Below are 15,775 nucleotides of genomic sequence, written 5' to 3' on the forward strand. Positions count from 1 at the left end.
GAAGAAATTAAAATGACAGTAATAAATGCACCGGGCGAAACGGCGATAGATTTAACGCAGCGACATGAACAATAAAACAATATGTATTTTTACTAATGTGAACTCTCTCTTCAACATGAATTGTTTGGGTATCATTTAATATTTGATGGGGGAATCTGAGTGCTTACAAGGGCCACACTAAATGGCTTGACGGGCCGGCTTTTGACCCACGAGCCGCCTGTTGCACACCCCTGCTTTAGTTGGATCACACTGTTAAAATACAATAAAATTACTGACATTTACATGTAATAGTGACTAAAATGATCAATCAATTTCAATATATAAAATATTGAGATTCAAACTAGTCGGGAGTAATTTACATTTTTTACGGAAAATTTAATCAAAACTGAAATATTTTAAACTCAATAAAAAACTAGCAATCAATCAATCCAAAAATCAATACTAAAATATTGGAAACTAGATAGAAAACTAGCAATCCAAAAAAGAGAAAACTACTAACCAAACGGCTTATATAAACTCTTATATAAACCAAACTCTTATATAAAGAGGTTTGTGCTGGGGTGAAAGTATAAACGCTGACAAACTTGGGCTGGGTGACATAAACACGAATCATACAATAACCATCTCTAACAAACACTTCCAATTTTGCTTGGATTAATTATAGTTTGCTAAATAGTGGATCTCTTCTTAGTCATAAATATTTTGCCGAAATTCGATGTTTGAGAATATCCTGTTGAAAATTTACTGAGTTTGAAATTTCAACAGTAAGCACGTAAGGCCGGCGGGCCGCCTGTTGCACACTCCTGCTTTAGTTGAATCTGACTGATAAAAAAATCAGTAAAATCACTAGATTTACATGTAATGGTGAATAAGAAACAATATATAAATTATTGGAATTCAAAGTAATGAGGAATAATTTACAGTTTTTAAAAAAATTTCGCTTCAAAAATCAAAACTGAAATATTGGAAGCTAAATGCTCAAGCCAGGGGTCGGCAACCTACGGCCCACGGAGTAATATAATCCGGCCCGCGACGCTTCGCTGAATTATAGCAAACCCGCTGTTTTGACGATTATTAGATTTTCCATGCATATTATACATAGTACAGCGTTGATATTTGACAATAAAACATCCTGCAAACATCACCTGATTCGCAGCATCAAATAAGAACAATGAGCCCCGATGAGTGAAATCAGCGTTCACTGATTGTAAATGTTAAATTGGGAAAATTCCCCTTTTTAAAAAAAATTCAGCTCATCCACTTATCACTGGCATTTTGTTAGAAGTAAAGGTATAAGAACGCCACAAAAAAATTCTGGTTGAATTCAAGCATTTTAAATAAAATTTGCGAACCGTTAGATATACAGATCACTCAATAGTTTAAATCATACTGTGGAAAAAACAACAAAATAATTGAGAAAAAGATAAGAGATCATCTAAACCCAAATTAATACATTCGGTGGAATTGAAATAAGTCTTCTCTACATTCTACACACTTCTATGGATTTTATGTAATGGGTATTATGTTGAAAATGACAAAAATATGAGTTGAGCAAAATTTTCAAAATGAATCAACAAAACAACATAATAATTGAGCTTCAAGAAATAGAATGAAATTCTATTTGAGTTATATAAATATGAACATATAATGATATTTCTCCTTCATTCGATAAAAAAATGTCAAAACAATTGAAATTTGAGTTAAACTCCAATTCAGCGAATGAAAATTGATCATGAAAAAATAAAACAACATAATAATATATACAACACAATTTTCACAAAATAAAGTTCGTTTCACTGAGTACACGAGAAATATACTGATTCATAAACGTAAATAAACCGTATCTGGCCACTCTCGAGTTAGTGGCAATCCACAAGTTATTTCAAGACATAACTCGTGCCAATGCAAGATAATTTTACTATATTTTCAACAGCCTCTGACAAATTATCCATAAAAGAGCATTACAATAAATTGGAAAGTAACCATACGAAAGCATTTCCTACTTATTAATAGTATTCTACAATAACTCAGCATGTATGGTAACTTTGCTCAGTTAATGCTTGTCAAATGCACAGCAGAAAAGTAAATCAGTCCATCTGTTAATTATTGTGAGAAGTATAACGCTGCAATGCAAGACAATTTTACAATATTTTTGATAGTTTATGACATTCTACACAGACTGCCCAAATAAAAGTTTCTGCGCGACTTCGTAAAAAAAGTGAAACTTAAATTTTGAAAAGATCCAACAAATCAACCAAAATCTACAAGTAATTGCGACAACTTGTTATATAAGCTGAATGCAAAGCTTGGCCAAGTATGATTCATAGATAATTATACTTATCGATTGGAATATCGATTTCCCTATGAACCATGCTTGATCAGTTGTTCATAAAACATGCGACTGAAATAATAAAGTTAAAATTATAGAGAATGGATATGACCAGTCTATGCAAGTAAAACTGCTGATTTTTTTAACAGTATTGAATAACACAGCATTGGTTGAATGTGAATGAAAAGTTTAAATATTTAAAAAATATTCATTTTTTAAGATAATTTTAGTGAATTGAGTGTAATATAACTGGTATACTGGACCCAGGGGCGTAGGCAGAAATTTTCAAAGGGGGGGGGGAGGGGTTCTGGAAATTTTATTTGTCAGGTTAGATCGAAACAGCTAGCGGGTCTAAAAAGCATTTTGAGCTACGGAAAATGGATATTTATGATACAAAAAAAGATTTTATTTTTTTACATTTAAAGGGGGGGGGGGGGTCGACCCACAAAACAACCCCCTGGTTACGCCACTGCTACTGACCATTTTTTACAGTATTAAATTACATAACAAATGTAAATTAAAAGTTTAAATATTTTATTATAGTTTGAGATAATTTCAGTAAATTACGATTTGCCGTGAATACGCGATGCGGATATCAGGTCAATTTTGCTCGAGTGTCTTTTAGATCAGTTTTTGACGATTCAATCCATTTCTTTCTCTCAGCTTCATTCTCATAATCTGAAGCCTTTTCACGAGCATCAATGGCTTTAATATAATAGGGTTCTGCTTCTGCATATTTCTTCAGATTATAATACCCTGCACCAATATTATGCAGCAATACACCGTAGATTTGATATTTTGAAGCGTTTGACCCGAACTGTTTCTCCAAAACCTCCAGTCCATTCTTGAATATTTTTATACTTTTCTCATATTCACCTGCCAGGTTATAGTTATATCCAATGTATTCACAGCACCAAGCCTCTTGTTGTGCTTTATTCACTAGATCAGCGTTTTCTATTGCACGAATATCATCCAGCATTTCTGTCATGTATTCTATGCCGTAATCCACTCCTATAATTTTAGATCGATCATCGGCTTCTATCAATGGCCTTGTAGCATCATCTATCTTATCGACACAAAGTTTAATCCAATTCATTACATCATCGGGTGATCTTGTGCGAGCCTTGTAGATATCACTTGCTATTCGAAGCAATATTATAGCGCGAATGTAAGCGGAATTCGAAATCAAATCGATCGCAAGGTCTTTGACGTCACCGGCACTGGTCACTGATGACGTCATCAAGATATTTTGTAGGTTCCCGATACATTTTTCCGCTTTCTTCTCTCTGCCAAGTTGTATAAAACACTCGACCATCATAAGTATTGTATAGAAATCCTGATGGTTTTGTAGGGTTGCCAGTTCTTCGAAGATCGAGACTGCTTCTTTATATTTAGACTTGTCGAATAATTCGGAAGATTTTTCTGAAAAATAAAAAGTATACTTCGAATATAATCACGTATCGCATAAACTATAAAGCACATTATACGAGATATTTCAATGCATTCGAACATAATGACCAAGTGCAGGATGGTCCAGGGTTGTCGGCCTCGCGGGTCACACTATTATTTTTGTATTTATCGCGGGCCACAATAGTGCAATATAAAACAAACACTTTTATAATCCAAACACATTGACCACTATATGTAATTTATCGAGGTAAAACTCACTAAAACGTGCGAAAATCTTACTATATCTACATTCGATGTAAGATTTCAAACTCATAACGGATATAGTTCCATAAGGAGTAAAGGCCTTGTTAGATTGTCTGTTTAAATCAGTCAGCTCAAACTCATGTATACAAAATAACTTACAAATAACTGCAGATTGATTGATTACCGAATTTTGTAATACTGTTTAGGCTGGTTGCAAATAACACCCGACAGGAATTATATTGTTTAGCCATTACAATAATATTAGTTAACAGGCATAACCAACCTATAGGGTAATGGATTCCTTATCCGTTGTTTAGTTTTCTATGAAGCCTATTTTGTGAGCATATATTCCCCACAAAAACTAGAGAGCCAGTTAACAATTTAGACTGCCAAGCACATTATTCAACTTCGCTAGTTGCCTCAGCTAGCCATGACACTAGTCAATCCAGTGACATTAGTGATGTAACAATATGTGAAAAGATTTTTCTTGGTATTTTTATGACGAAACAACTCCAAATGCAATTTTTTGTTTACCTTGTTGCAAATACGACGCGGACACAGATAATGAAGCGGAGGAACATATGTGGCCCGCGGGCCTGGGTTTGGACTACCCTGGCCTAGTGATTTATGCCGTGGCCACCGGGCAAGACTCAGCAATATTGGCGTCACAGATTAAGCTCTCGAGTTCAAGCCCAATGTCCATCGAGTAACTGTGAACCAAACATAATCCGTACCATATACAATAACATCTCTTTGCGTATCAGTAGCGGATTCGGATTCAAAATTGTCGACTCTAACTTTAACAGTGATGACAAAACTTCAGATACCTCAACCTTAGGGCTGACAAAAATATTATGCTGAGGAAAATATTTGACTCCAACTTCCATTCATTCCAACTTCTAAGGAAAAATAGTTTACTTACTTTGTAGCATCAAAATCTTCGGAGAATTAATTACACTCTGTGCAGTCGTATAACCTGGAACGGCTGCAGTTTGTTTTGGTTGAGGGTTGAGATTTTGAGTACGAGGTGGCGGATGGTTAGATTGAGTTGGTTCTCTATCTGTCTTCGTTTGAAGATTCCGCACTTTGAGATCGCCTGTGAAATTAGTATATTTCGAATAAAATGAACATTGCTGGACGATAACAGAGAACTTAAAATAAATAAATAAAATCAATAAATACAGAAAGCATACTGTTAATACTTGTAAGGATAGATAGCGAGTATAAAAGAGCAGTTTTGAAACACAAGTTAAAATTTGAGAACATTTATTTAAATATCAACTGAAAGGTAAATCAAGCAATATTGTATTTTTGTCCAAGTTTGTTTTTTAAAAAAAGTTACAGAATCGCCATCATGCAACACACAACATAACTGACCTTTCTTTTTAATTGCTCCAGTCTTAGAAGCCTCGATATTTTTTGGTGACAAATTTAAGGCTTCGACATCTTCAGCGATATTATCTGGTTGAACGTTGTCAGCTGCCTGTTGTTGTCCGACATTCTGTTGTTCAGCTGTCTGTGGGATAATTATCTGTCCAATCTCCCCTGCAGCAATCTCAGTTGTCCTTGTTCTGAATAAAATACGGAGACATAGATAAGATATTTCAAACTGGCTACCGTACATTTGATATATTTTAACCGTCAAGTTCGGCTTCAAGTATCGGTCTCTGACATTTAGTCTTTTTGATAAACTAAGATACTATTTATAAATCCTCATTGTATCTACATTTATAGATATATCTTTCTCAATCAGATGTCGCCAATCACCACCTAAAATATGCGAAAAAAATTCGTAACATTTTTTACATGTATCAGGATTTGAATATTATGTTTCGACAATGAATTGTTAGCTAAAATACATTCAAATCATGTATTCGAAATCTCAAATGCGTTTTTATTGGTAAATTCTAAGCTGACACAAGAGAGACATCAACCTACTTCACCCCCTACTCCAAAAATACTCCAATCGCGACCGGACGTCCATATACATTATTTCACTTGAATCCTTTAAGCAGTCTAGATTGTAGGTCAGTCTTAGGTTCTACTAAATAAAGTAACCAACTTACTGTACAATTTCCCTCTGGTTCTGCGCGTTATAAATATTAATATGATATACAGTTTGCTGTTGGTTTTGCTGTCCACCTTCTGCCATGTCGTCTGCTCACAGGAACTCCCTGGATGTTTCAGCTTTGTAAATCCAAAGTGTACTAAAACTGTTCGACTTCTATAATACAGGACGAGGCTGTAACTAACGTACGAGTCCCTGCTACGTCTTGACGCTTTGCACACGTTGGTATAATTAAAAGTAATGTATGTTAGAACGCCCGGTGTGTAAACTTGTTAATCGCTTTTGTGTTAGGACTTTAAGTGAGCAAACAATACACAAAAACAAATATTGTGCAATCTTCGCTCAACCGAGACCAAATTAATTATGTCGGCACTCTGCAATATTTTGCATATTCCTGATAGTATACTTCATATTTTCTTCTGGACTGAAGGATTTAACGATTCTGGTAATTTATAAAGAAATGAGAACTCTATATAAGATTTCTATGCGACTGGAATAAATCGAGTATTACGTAATAAAAATAGGATAGCATGTGGCAAGCCATGGCCTGTCGTCCGGTTACCAGTCCATGTCGGCCGAATTAGTTAGTTAGCACTTGTTTGTTTTAGATGCACGGACTTGATGGTGGAGAAGGCCGTAACCACCTTGCTGGGAGTTCAGCAACCTCCAAACCACTCATGGTGCGATGGGGAGCGCATTCCAAGAGTTCGAGACGATGCGACACAACGCCGTGCCTTATTAGGTCGTTTGTCGGCTATCATGTTTCAATTTGAACATTGTAATGTAAGAACTCAAATTATCTCTCTTGTCATTTCTCAATTTTTACGTTCACATGCATTCAGCGCGCGCGAGAGAGAGAGATTTTGGTGCTCCAGAAGTATGTGCAGCAAGATGGCGCACAACCTGAACGTAGTCTGTGAAACAGGTTAGGGTTATAATGTTGTGCGACACCTTGGTGCACATAATTCGTGAGCGCTGAGATTTTACTATCACAAACGAAGTCAACATTTAATGATACTTTTAAATCAACCAGAAAAATAATTCAATAGTAATTGGTTGATTATTATGTCTGAGGGTCGGTCAGTATGCAAGACCGGTTAACGATATTCTCACGCTACCTATTCTTACGTTAGGAATGGATTGGAAATTTTGGTACTCCCGTAGTATGTGAACCAAGATGGCGGGCACCGGAACGTAGTATATGTGTACCAGGTTAGGGTTAGGCCATAATTTCAGGTACAAATACCATATACGTGAGCCACTCGGCTAGTTCCCGAACTCGAAATAGAACTAAAATGAGTAAAATTGGAATAAAATTATGGCCTAACCCTAACCTGGTACGCATACTATGCTCAGTTCAGGTGTCCACCATCTTGGTTCACATACTACGGGAGCGACGCAATTTTATCTATGTTGTGAGATAAATAAGAACAACCAATTTGAACACTTTAGGTCAGGGTGGTCCAAACACAGGCTCACGGGCCACATATGGCCCGCCGCTTCATTGTGTGTGGCCCGCGTCGCATTCGGAGAGGAATCAAAAAGTTCCATTTCGTGTTGTTTCGTCAAAAAATTAACCAAGAAATCTTTTGACATCTTATTGCATCACTAATGTCACTGAATTGACTAGTGTTATGGCTTGCTGAGGCAACCAGCGAAGTTAAACGAGCGAAGTTCTTGGCACTATTGTGGCCCGCGAACAATGCAAAAGTAATTTTGTGGCCCGCGGAGCTGCCAATCTTGGACCACCCTGCTTTAGGTCTTATAAAAGATCGAAAAAATTGAAAATAGGGACAATTACCCAATCAGACTTTGCCAACGTGACCGACAAAACCCAAACTAGCCAAAACCAAAGAAAATGCACCAGTGGATCTGTTATTTCTAATCACCATTCTGTTTGTTTGTTTACCCGTATTTAACGGACCATAGGGTACTTTAATTAAATTTTTTCTTAAAAATCGATCATGCTACTTATAAGCCGATACCTTTAGTGTAGTGGTTCTCGATTATTTTTTTTTGCTCGCGGTGTACTACGCAAGTAAAAAAAAAATCCAGCGCACTTGTAAAAAAAGGATAAAGTTAGCTTTGAACAAATTTATTTTGCAAATGTTAATGCGATGTATGTGTCTGTTTGGAAAAACAATTGAAACGAGGCTAGATAATTTTGATGGCTTTTGCACTTATGATTGAATAGAAATTGTGAGCAGATAGCCAAAACCCGTCTTAAGTTGCTTTCCTGTTAGCCTAAGTCAAGTCAACATGGTGGACTTCTTGTTTATAAATACTTTGTATTATAACAATGCATATTATTCTGTCACAATGGGCGAAATATGAAAAAAAGTAAACGATCATTTTTTTCTGAAAAAAAAAAAATACAACTCAAAAAGTACTGTATGTTACTTTACGATCTATGAGGCGCACTGCCCCCGCGCAACCAATTAATCTAGGCGCAACCTGTCAAAGAAATCATAGTTCATGCGGTTAATCCCCAACTTTCCTCTCCTATGGGGACAAATATGGAAATTTCATGTAGAATGTAGAGTATTCAAGCGCTTCCAACCAATAAAAAGCAGGCGTATACAATCAGTAGCGCAACCAAGAGGGAATTTGGGGAAGACTGAAAAAGTCTCTGATAATGCGTGTGATTGTATTTTGCTAAATTCGCTAATTGTTTCGTGAGGCGTTATTTGGAGGTCGGGAACCTATTTGGTCAAGAGAGCCATAATAGGTACATATTTTCAGTTGCATTCCCGTGCGAGCCATACAGCGTTTTCCTTTGATCGTGTCTTAAAGGTATACTCAAAGGTCAACACATATAATGTCTCAATATACATTTAATGTGACTTCTGATGCTGGGCCTTGAACGACTGCTCACATGCAACACATGTTGAAATTCATAATATTTATCGCCTTTCTTAGGCATCTCCGCGGTGCTTCAAATTACGGTATATTACAAATACAAAGTACAAACGGACACGGAAGGCTTTTCCTCATTGCTCCGTAACATTATCGCTTCATGATGTCACAAAATGTGTTCCAGAATCCCCTAGTTTTGTCACAATGTTCGTCTCGCAAACGTGGCAAATGTCCTGCCAAATTTCGCTATACCTATTTAGCTTGAAATCTGGTAACAATAGGATAGGATTTACATATTTATCCCGGGGGAGAGGAAAGCCGATAAGACGGCTTAAACATATGGCGAACCACGGCCTCTCGTCCGGTTACCAGTCCATGTCGGGTATGGAATTAGTTTTAGTTATTTGTTTTTCGGAAGCATGGACTTGATGGTAGAGGAAGCCGTAACCGACCAGCGGTTACGTGAACCACCCTACGACGGCGAGGAGGCCAGCAATCCTCTCGCACATAACTACCCCGCATGGGATTCGAACCTGCGAACCCACGCAGGGTAATCAGAGATGCGGTGGCGAGCGTATTCCTAACGCTTAGCACGATTTTTCCTATTTTTAAAAAGGTGCTGTAGACTAGATGACGGAACAATCCGTCCCTCACATCACCTGTCATTTTGATACTGTATTTATTACATACACTTTATTGTTGAATGTTTTCTTTATTCGAAGTGACAAATAAAATAACTCTGACACCGAAACGGAACAAGTAACTAGACTTGAGACTGCAATATGGCATACGATCAGGCCATTGTGAGGCTTTCCTCTCACCAGGGATAAATGTGATAACCCTATCAACATAAGGGCCGTGCCTCCACATATAAATAAGCTATTTTTTACTCTTCTATTTCATCGGCCTTTCTCTACACCAGGGTGGGTACTCCCATATAGGCCGCGAGCCGAGGCCCTGAAAAACGCCTAGAAAGTGAGTTTCGTAGCGCACATCAGGTAACTACCTGAAAATGATTTTAAAATGTTCCTTAAAAATTTAGTAACAAATATTGCCTTGTTCCCACTTCCAAAAGTTGCACGTTTTACGGAAAAGACGCTTTTACTACAAGAAATATGTGCTACGATCTGTCCTATATTCTCTACATTTTCGGCAAGGAACAATGACTTCTGCATGACGTAACAATTGAATTAAACCAGCTGTTAGCGAGCGGATGAATATTAGTTCATTACTGCTCGACCTTGCGCTGAGTTGGGCAGGCTTTCCATAGCCCTGTTTAGTTATTATTAGTTAAGTCATGCTAAGACGTTGTTGAAAAATGTATAAGTAAGTTATTAAACACTAGTAGATCTTTACCACGGATATGGGCCGTGAGACGAAGCCATGAAAACGCCCAGAAAATGAGTTTCGTAGCGCACATCTGGTAACTAAATAAATTCTTCAGTTTTGTGTGAAAACGAACATAATGAACGCATTACAGCTTGTTCCACAATCTTGGTGCGAAATTGAATATAAGAGGTTCCCGGAAATTCAATAACCATAAGTTTACAACACATACATAAGAATTATGCAATTCGAGAGCCCTACAGCACACTAACACAAATGTATTCCTGTAATGTTTTGCCTGACCAAAATCGGACTTCCTCAGTCAATCATAATTTATTAGGTAGGTTACGAAAAATATGGCATACATGTAACCAACAACAAAAAATACTTTAATTGTGTGACAGGAGTTGGGCGTGACCTCGAAAGCAGCGACACCAACAACGCTGATTCACATTTGCGAATAAATTTTATGTAATAACCACAAGCAGTTTACAACGAGAACAGCATAAAAATCTACATCCATTTTATAGAAGCTATCAAACGTATTTATTTTTAAGCAATGAAGTTGCAAATTAACATCGTGAGCACGAAAACACAAATAAATCAGTTATTTCTCACTTAGAAATTTACAGCAAAAGTCAAGAAAATTGAATGAATGTACAATATGTACATAACATAGTGAACAGAAATATTACAATTAATCTTTTTTAGTTTATGTGGTTATGTATTTGAACAAAGGCAATAATATTTCTAAAAACAGGACTACGACACTAACAAATGTCCGAAAAAACAACAAATAAATGATACTTATTAAATCAACTGTAATATATAATTCACTTTCTTCTGAATTGTTTTCGAAATCCACTATCTCAAAAATCGACTTTTCCTCTATAAGTGTACTGTGATTTTTGCAGTCAATACAAAAACAAAAATCTGTGCAATTTAAGTTGATTTTGGCACACTTTCATAAATTATTTTGACTATTTTTCTTACAATTGCAGTTTGCCAACTCAAGAACTGATTTGAGGGCCACATGCTTCTTCAGTGAATCATTGTTGGGTGGAGAGTATAATCCTTATGTTTGACAGTGTTAAATAGACGTGCCCTGGTATCATTTACATTCTTCATATCCTCTTCAAATTCCTCAGCTTTATTTATTAATGCCTCGTTAACCTCAAAAGATCTTCATAGTCGAGGGAAAAAAATGAATTGAAAATCTCAATGAAGTCTCCAACATGAATTTGATGGGCAGTTCCAATTGCAGAAAAGTGCTAAAGTATTTTAATATGACTAGCCCATCTAAGCTGTTTGCAACTATTATGATTCTCATATACCTTTAAGCTTCAAGACTTCTTGTTTAATCCATTTTATAGCACTGATAGCAGCAGGGATCAGAGCCTGCGTTAGGTCGGATTGGTGGAACATTGCCGTTTTCTTTTGTAGTACAGTATCTAAAATGAGGAAGAAAATAATATTTGGAGCAGCATGAGTTTAAAAATACCCCTAAATACTAACTAATACCTTGAATACATACCGGTAATGCATTTTATCTGATGTACTAAATGAGCGTATATAGGTATGCTTATTGCATGCACTACAGTCCAGCAGTGTTTGCATACCATTACTAGACTATATCTACACTAAATTTTGATATATCACAGTCTGAAATGTCCTATGACAGTATAATTATGGACTATAGCAGTACCGGTATAGACTATATTTTAAAACATCAACTGTTTGTCTACAACTTGATTTCTCACCTCTCAATCGTTTCCAATGTTACCTTTCTTTCCACTCCGGCATAACTTATCATTGCTTCCCAGGTTCTTGTCGACTCTATGAATTTAGATTTAGACCAACCGACAGTAGTAAAATTGAATAATTTCTTCTCTTTCACACAATCGTGCATTACAGAAACAGCCATTCATTTCTATTTCCAAATATGCTGTGGCCTATATAGTAGTATAAGTCTGCTGAATAGTCAAGAAGAGTCATTAAATTAATCATAAACATTTCATGCAAGCCAGAAAATATTGTTGTTTGTGACATATCACAGTATTATTCTAGGTCTAGCCTTCCTTGGAGTTACCGCTCCGTACCTATTTAACAACGTCTTATGAGCTAGTGCTCAACTAATATTTCTATTTATGGTAAGGATATACAAGTGTCTCTTTCAGACCGACGGGATTCATAAGAATATATTTTAAGTCTGTCGCGTCGGCCGGGAATGTATTCATATGAATACCAAGATTGTATTATTCCTATTTCATTCGCGGAATGTGTGATTTATCTACGAGTTGTAGATCTACGGAATGTGTGATTTATCTACGGGGTGATATATGAATAAATGTGGTATGCTTAGTTGACCGACACGAAATTGCCGACAATTCCTCCAGTTACACTTGGCCCAGGCATGGGTGAACATGCGATGTCGGCATGATTTTTGTGTTCCCCTCGACCTATGACTATCAGATTAAAGGCAAATGTGATTATAATTTAGATGTGAATGACTGATACTATTACATTTTAGTTATGGTGGCATATTGTAGAAAATACCATATTTAATTTTGAGAGTATGACGTAATGATTACGTCAAAATTATACCATTGGGGAACACTTTGTGATTATCTTGAAAAACGCACAGCTGAGTGTAGTTTACTTGGTGTTGTGCAATGTTGAAGAAATATGTTTACGACGTGTTGTGCAATGCGGTAGATAAACGCTGCTCTCTCTGTGATAATAAAGAAATAGAACACTTTTTGATTATCTTGAAAAACGCACAGCTGGGTGTAGTTTACTTCGTGTTGTGCAATGTTGAAGAAATACGCTTACGACGTGTTGTGCAATGCGGTAGATAAACGCTGCTCTCTTTGTGATAATAAAGAAATAGAAAAAAATCAGGAAAGAAAGAAGAACGTAGAATCGGCTTATAAAAACTAGTGTTCCCATTGTTATCACAAAAATTGAAATAACGCATATCTCGAGGACAAAATAATTTTATAATCTTCAATTTTGGTCAATATAATATAGTTAACGATTGGTGTATCTGATTCACGCAAGTTCGATTCATTTATTTTGCGAATTCTTTAGACAGGGTTTTATTGGGAACACTGCGGGCATCAAGCGCTTTACGACCTGCTGATGAGGGCATTTTCTCTAATCAATACTTTTTACTTCTTTCTGCTTTGAGCAAGGTTAGTCGCATAAAAATATATCTGTTGTACCAAATCTGTTGTATTAAAATGGAGGAAGAGTTTCAGAAATATGAAGCAGAAATTAACATTGGGAGTGAGAGCGTGGAAGATACTTCAAGTGAAGACGAGGAATCTCATTATATTTATGATGACCTTCTGGGTGAGTGAAAACATAATACTTCTTTTATCAATCAATTCCAACCTAAAAGCCGGATGGCATATATATAGTAATTTTATCTATTTTTCAAAATTGAGACTATAATAAGAGTTAGAACTTGATGTTTAAACCAGACACGGGCAAAGTACGGCCCGCGGGCCAAATTCGGCCCGTTGGGTAATTCAATCTTGCCGCCTAATGCTGCTGCCTCAACCAATCTGAAATCAAATTTTGATGTTTTAGCTAATATAACTCAAGGAATTTGCTGACGATTGCCACTAATTCGAGTTTGGCCAGAACTTATTGCTTTCCACCTTTGCTTTGTAATACTATAAATATCGTTCATAAAATGTAACTTTTTACGTCACATTTTTATGGCCCTAAGTCAGGGGTTCTCAACCCATTTTTCTGTTAAGTACCCCCTGAGTCACAAAACATTCAATGCGAACCCCCAAAATCACAAAACAATCAAAGCGAACCCCTTATCCTCCACCCAACTAATCAATTCTAATAAAGCCGCGCATTTCACATTGTGGCGTCACAATCACAACAACGCTACATCAAGGAAAAAATACGCTGAGTTTCAATTGGCATGCATTTTCATCTTGTGGTTACCTAGTTTTCCTTTGTTAGTTAAAAGAAAAAAAACACGCAAAAACTCGACTGCCATCCAAGTACCCCTGGAAATCGTCTCATGAACCCCTGGGGGTTCGCGAACCCCAGGTTGAGAACCCCTGCCCTAAGTAGACGAAATTTTTGGCTCTTTGTTTAAAAACTGTGCCCACCTCTGCTTTAAAACTTACTTGAGGTTTTGCTCGCTCCCTCAATTCTATAATAAGTTTTATTTATTTTCTTTTTATCAATCATTTCATCATCTATTGCTGATTACGTAGTTGAAATAAACTTATACTTATATTCTAGGGCCAAGAGGTTCACCTTCAGTTCAGCCGTCTTTTTCATCTGTATACACCACCCCAATCTCGATGGGACCAGCAATAAATTTGGGATTGGATTTATTTGCTCAGCCATTTTCATCGGACTCAGATGAAGAGTTGAGTCAGTTTACAACACTCCAACCCATTCGGCCTGCATCCTATGCATATGTGGAACAGCAACAGAGCCCACAGCTGCAATTCAATTATCCCACAATCCAGACTTCTTCAGACATTCCTTCAACATCCACGACTACACCACGTGTAGGAAGGCCCCCTTCGAGAAGATGGCGCCGTGGTCGTCCTAGGATGTCTAGAAGTCCTCAATATCAACAAACCTCACTGATCCAAATACGCCGTGGTCGTCCTAGGATGTCTAGAAGTCCTCAATATCAACAAACCTCACCGATCCAAATATCACCAGCCACAACGCCAACCCATCCAGTTTCAAGTCCATTGCCATCTACCCCAAGATCTTCAGTTTGGGATGAAAATGAATCCGAACATCCTCCACAACCTATTCCATTCACAGGTCAGTCTCGGCATCACCTGAAAGGTGACCAATCTCTCCATTATCGGTTCTATTTCAATTTTTGGATAATGATTTTTGGGATAACATCACATCCCAAACCAACTTGTATGCGGAACAAGAGAAGCAAAGAATTGGAGATAGTGCGACCCCACGAAGTTATGTCAGTGAATGGAAACCAGTAACAGTGGCTGAAATAAAAGTCTTCCTTGGCATCATATCAAGATCGCAACAGGAAAAGTTAGTGATGAGTCCAACACCACATATGCGGTTGTGATGCATCTCATGAGGAATTATCTAGGTGTCGGACATGAAGTGTATACTGATAGATACTATACATCACCCCAACTGTTGCTGAGTTGTACAGACAAAAAACTGTCGCGGTCGGTACATGCCGAATTGATAGGCGTGGCCTACCAAGAAGTACGATTCAAAAAAAACTCGAAAAAGGGGGGATAGTTTCTTCCAGAAAAGGCTCACTGCTTGTTTTGAAGTGGAAAGACAAGCGTGATGTACTTATGCTTTCCACAAAACATATAAGCGACACTAAAACAGTTCAAGTTCGTGGGCCTGGGGGATACAAAGATAAAGTGAAGCCTGTCGTTGTTCAGGATTATAATGACAACATGGCTGGTGTTGATAAGTCTGACCAGATGTTGTCTTACTACAGTTTTGAGAGAAAAACCAAAAAATGGTGGAAGAAACTTTTTTTCCATCTTTTTAATCTCACT

At 37.1% G+C, this 15,775-nt stretch overlaps 2 protein-coding genes and 1 long non-coding RNA gene across 3 annotated transcripts; 1 reads left to right on the plus strand and 2 right to left on the minus strand.

Moving 5' to 3' along the window:
- Nucleotides 1–2,367: 2,367 nt before the first annotated feature.
- On the minus strand, nt 2,368–6,182 carry LOC120332475 (uncharacterized). The gene is made up of 4 exons (XM_078118845.1): nt 6,049–6,182; nt 5,360–5,553; nt 4,905–5,078; nt 2,368–3,751 (listed from the first exon to the last, which is right to left on the minus strand). Exons 1-4 carry the CDS (start codon nt 6,132–6,134, stop codon nt 2,925–2,927), a joined length of 1,281 nt encoding a protein of 426 aa, XP_077974971.1. The 5' UTR covers nt 6,135–6,182; the 3' UTR covers nt 2,368–2,924.
- A 4,792-nt stretch (nt 6,183–10,974) lies between these two features.
- Nucleotides 10,975–12,242, minus strand: LOC144430774 (uncharacterized). The gene is made up of 2 exons (XR_013479713.1): nt 11,993–12,242; nt 10,975–11,683 (listed from the first exon to the last, which is right to left on the minus strand). It is a non-coding gene; the product is annotated as an uncharacterized LOC144430774 (long non-coding RNA).
- Nucleotides 12,243–13,474: 1,232 nt separating this feature from the next.
- LOC144430417 (uncharacterized) lies at nt 13,475–15,387 on the plus strand. The gene is made up of 2 exons (XM_078118349.1): nt 13,475–13,586; nt 14,505–15,387. The coding sequence occupies exons 1-2, from the start codon at nt 13,475–13,477 to the stop codon at nt 15,227–15,229; spliced, it is 837 nt and encodes a 278-aa protein (XP_077974475.1). The 3' UTR covers nt 15,230–15,387.
- The last annotated feature ends 388 nt before the right edge of the window (nt 15,388–15,775 follow it).

This window comes from Styela clava, chromosome 12 (assembly GCF_964204865.1).
Source record: "Styela clava chromosome 12, kaStyClav1.hap1.2, whole genome shotgun sequence".
Classification (NCBI taxonomy): Eukaryota; Metazoa; Chordata; class Ascidiacea; order Stolidobranchia; family Styelidae; genus Styela; species Styela clava.

What these genes read in the sequence shown, in the direction of transcription:
- LOC120332475 (XM_078118845.1), bottom strand. Translation starts at nt 6,134, where the DNA reads ATGGCAGAAGGTGGACAGCAAAACCAACAGCAAACTGTATATCATATT. An exon ending in AACCAGAGGGAAATTGTACA is followed by an intron (nt 5,554 to 6,048) that starts GTAAGTTGGTTA and finishes TATTTTATTCAG; the next exon opens with AACAAGGACAACTGAGATTG. An exon ending in GAAGATTTTGATGCTACAAA is followed by an intron (nt 3,752 to 4,904) that starts GTAAGTAAACTA and finishes TTTATTTTTCAG; the next exon opens with AAAAATCTTCCGAATTATTC.
- LOC144430417 (XM_078118349.1), top strand. Translation starts at nt 13,475, where the DNA reads ATGGAGGAAGAGTTTCAGAAATATGAAGCAGAAATTAACATTGGGAGT. An exon ending in TATTTATGATGACCTTCTGG is followed by an intron (nt 13,587 to 14,504) that starts GTGAGTGAAAAC and finishes CTTATATTCTAG; the next exon opens with GGCCAAGAGGTTCACCTTCA.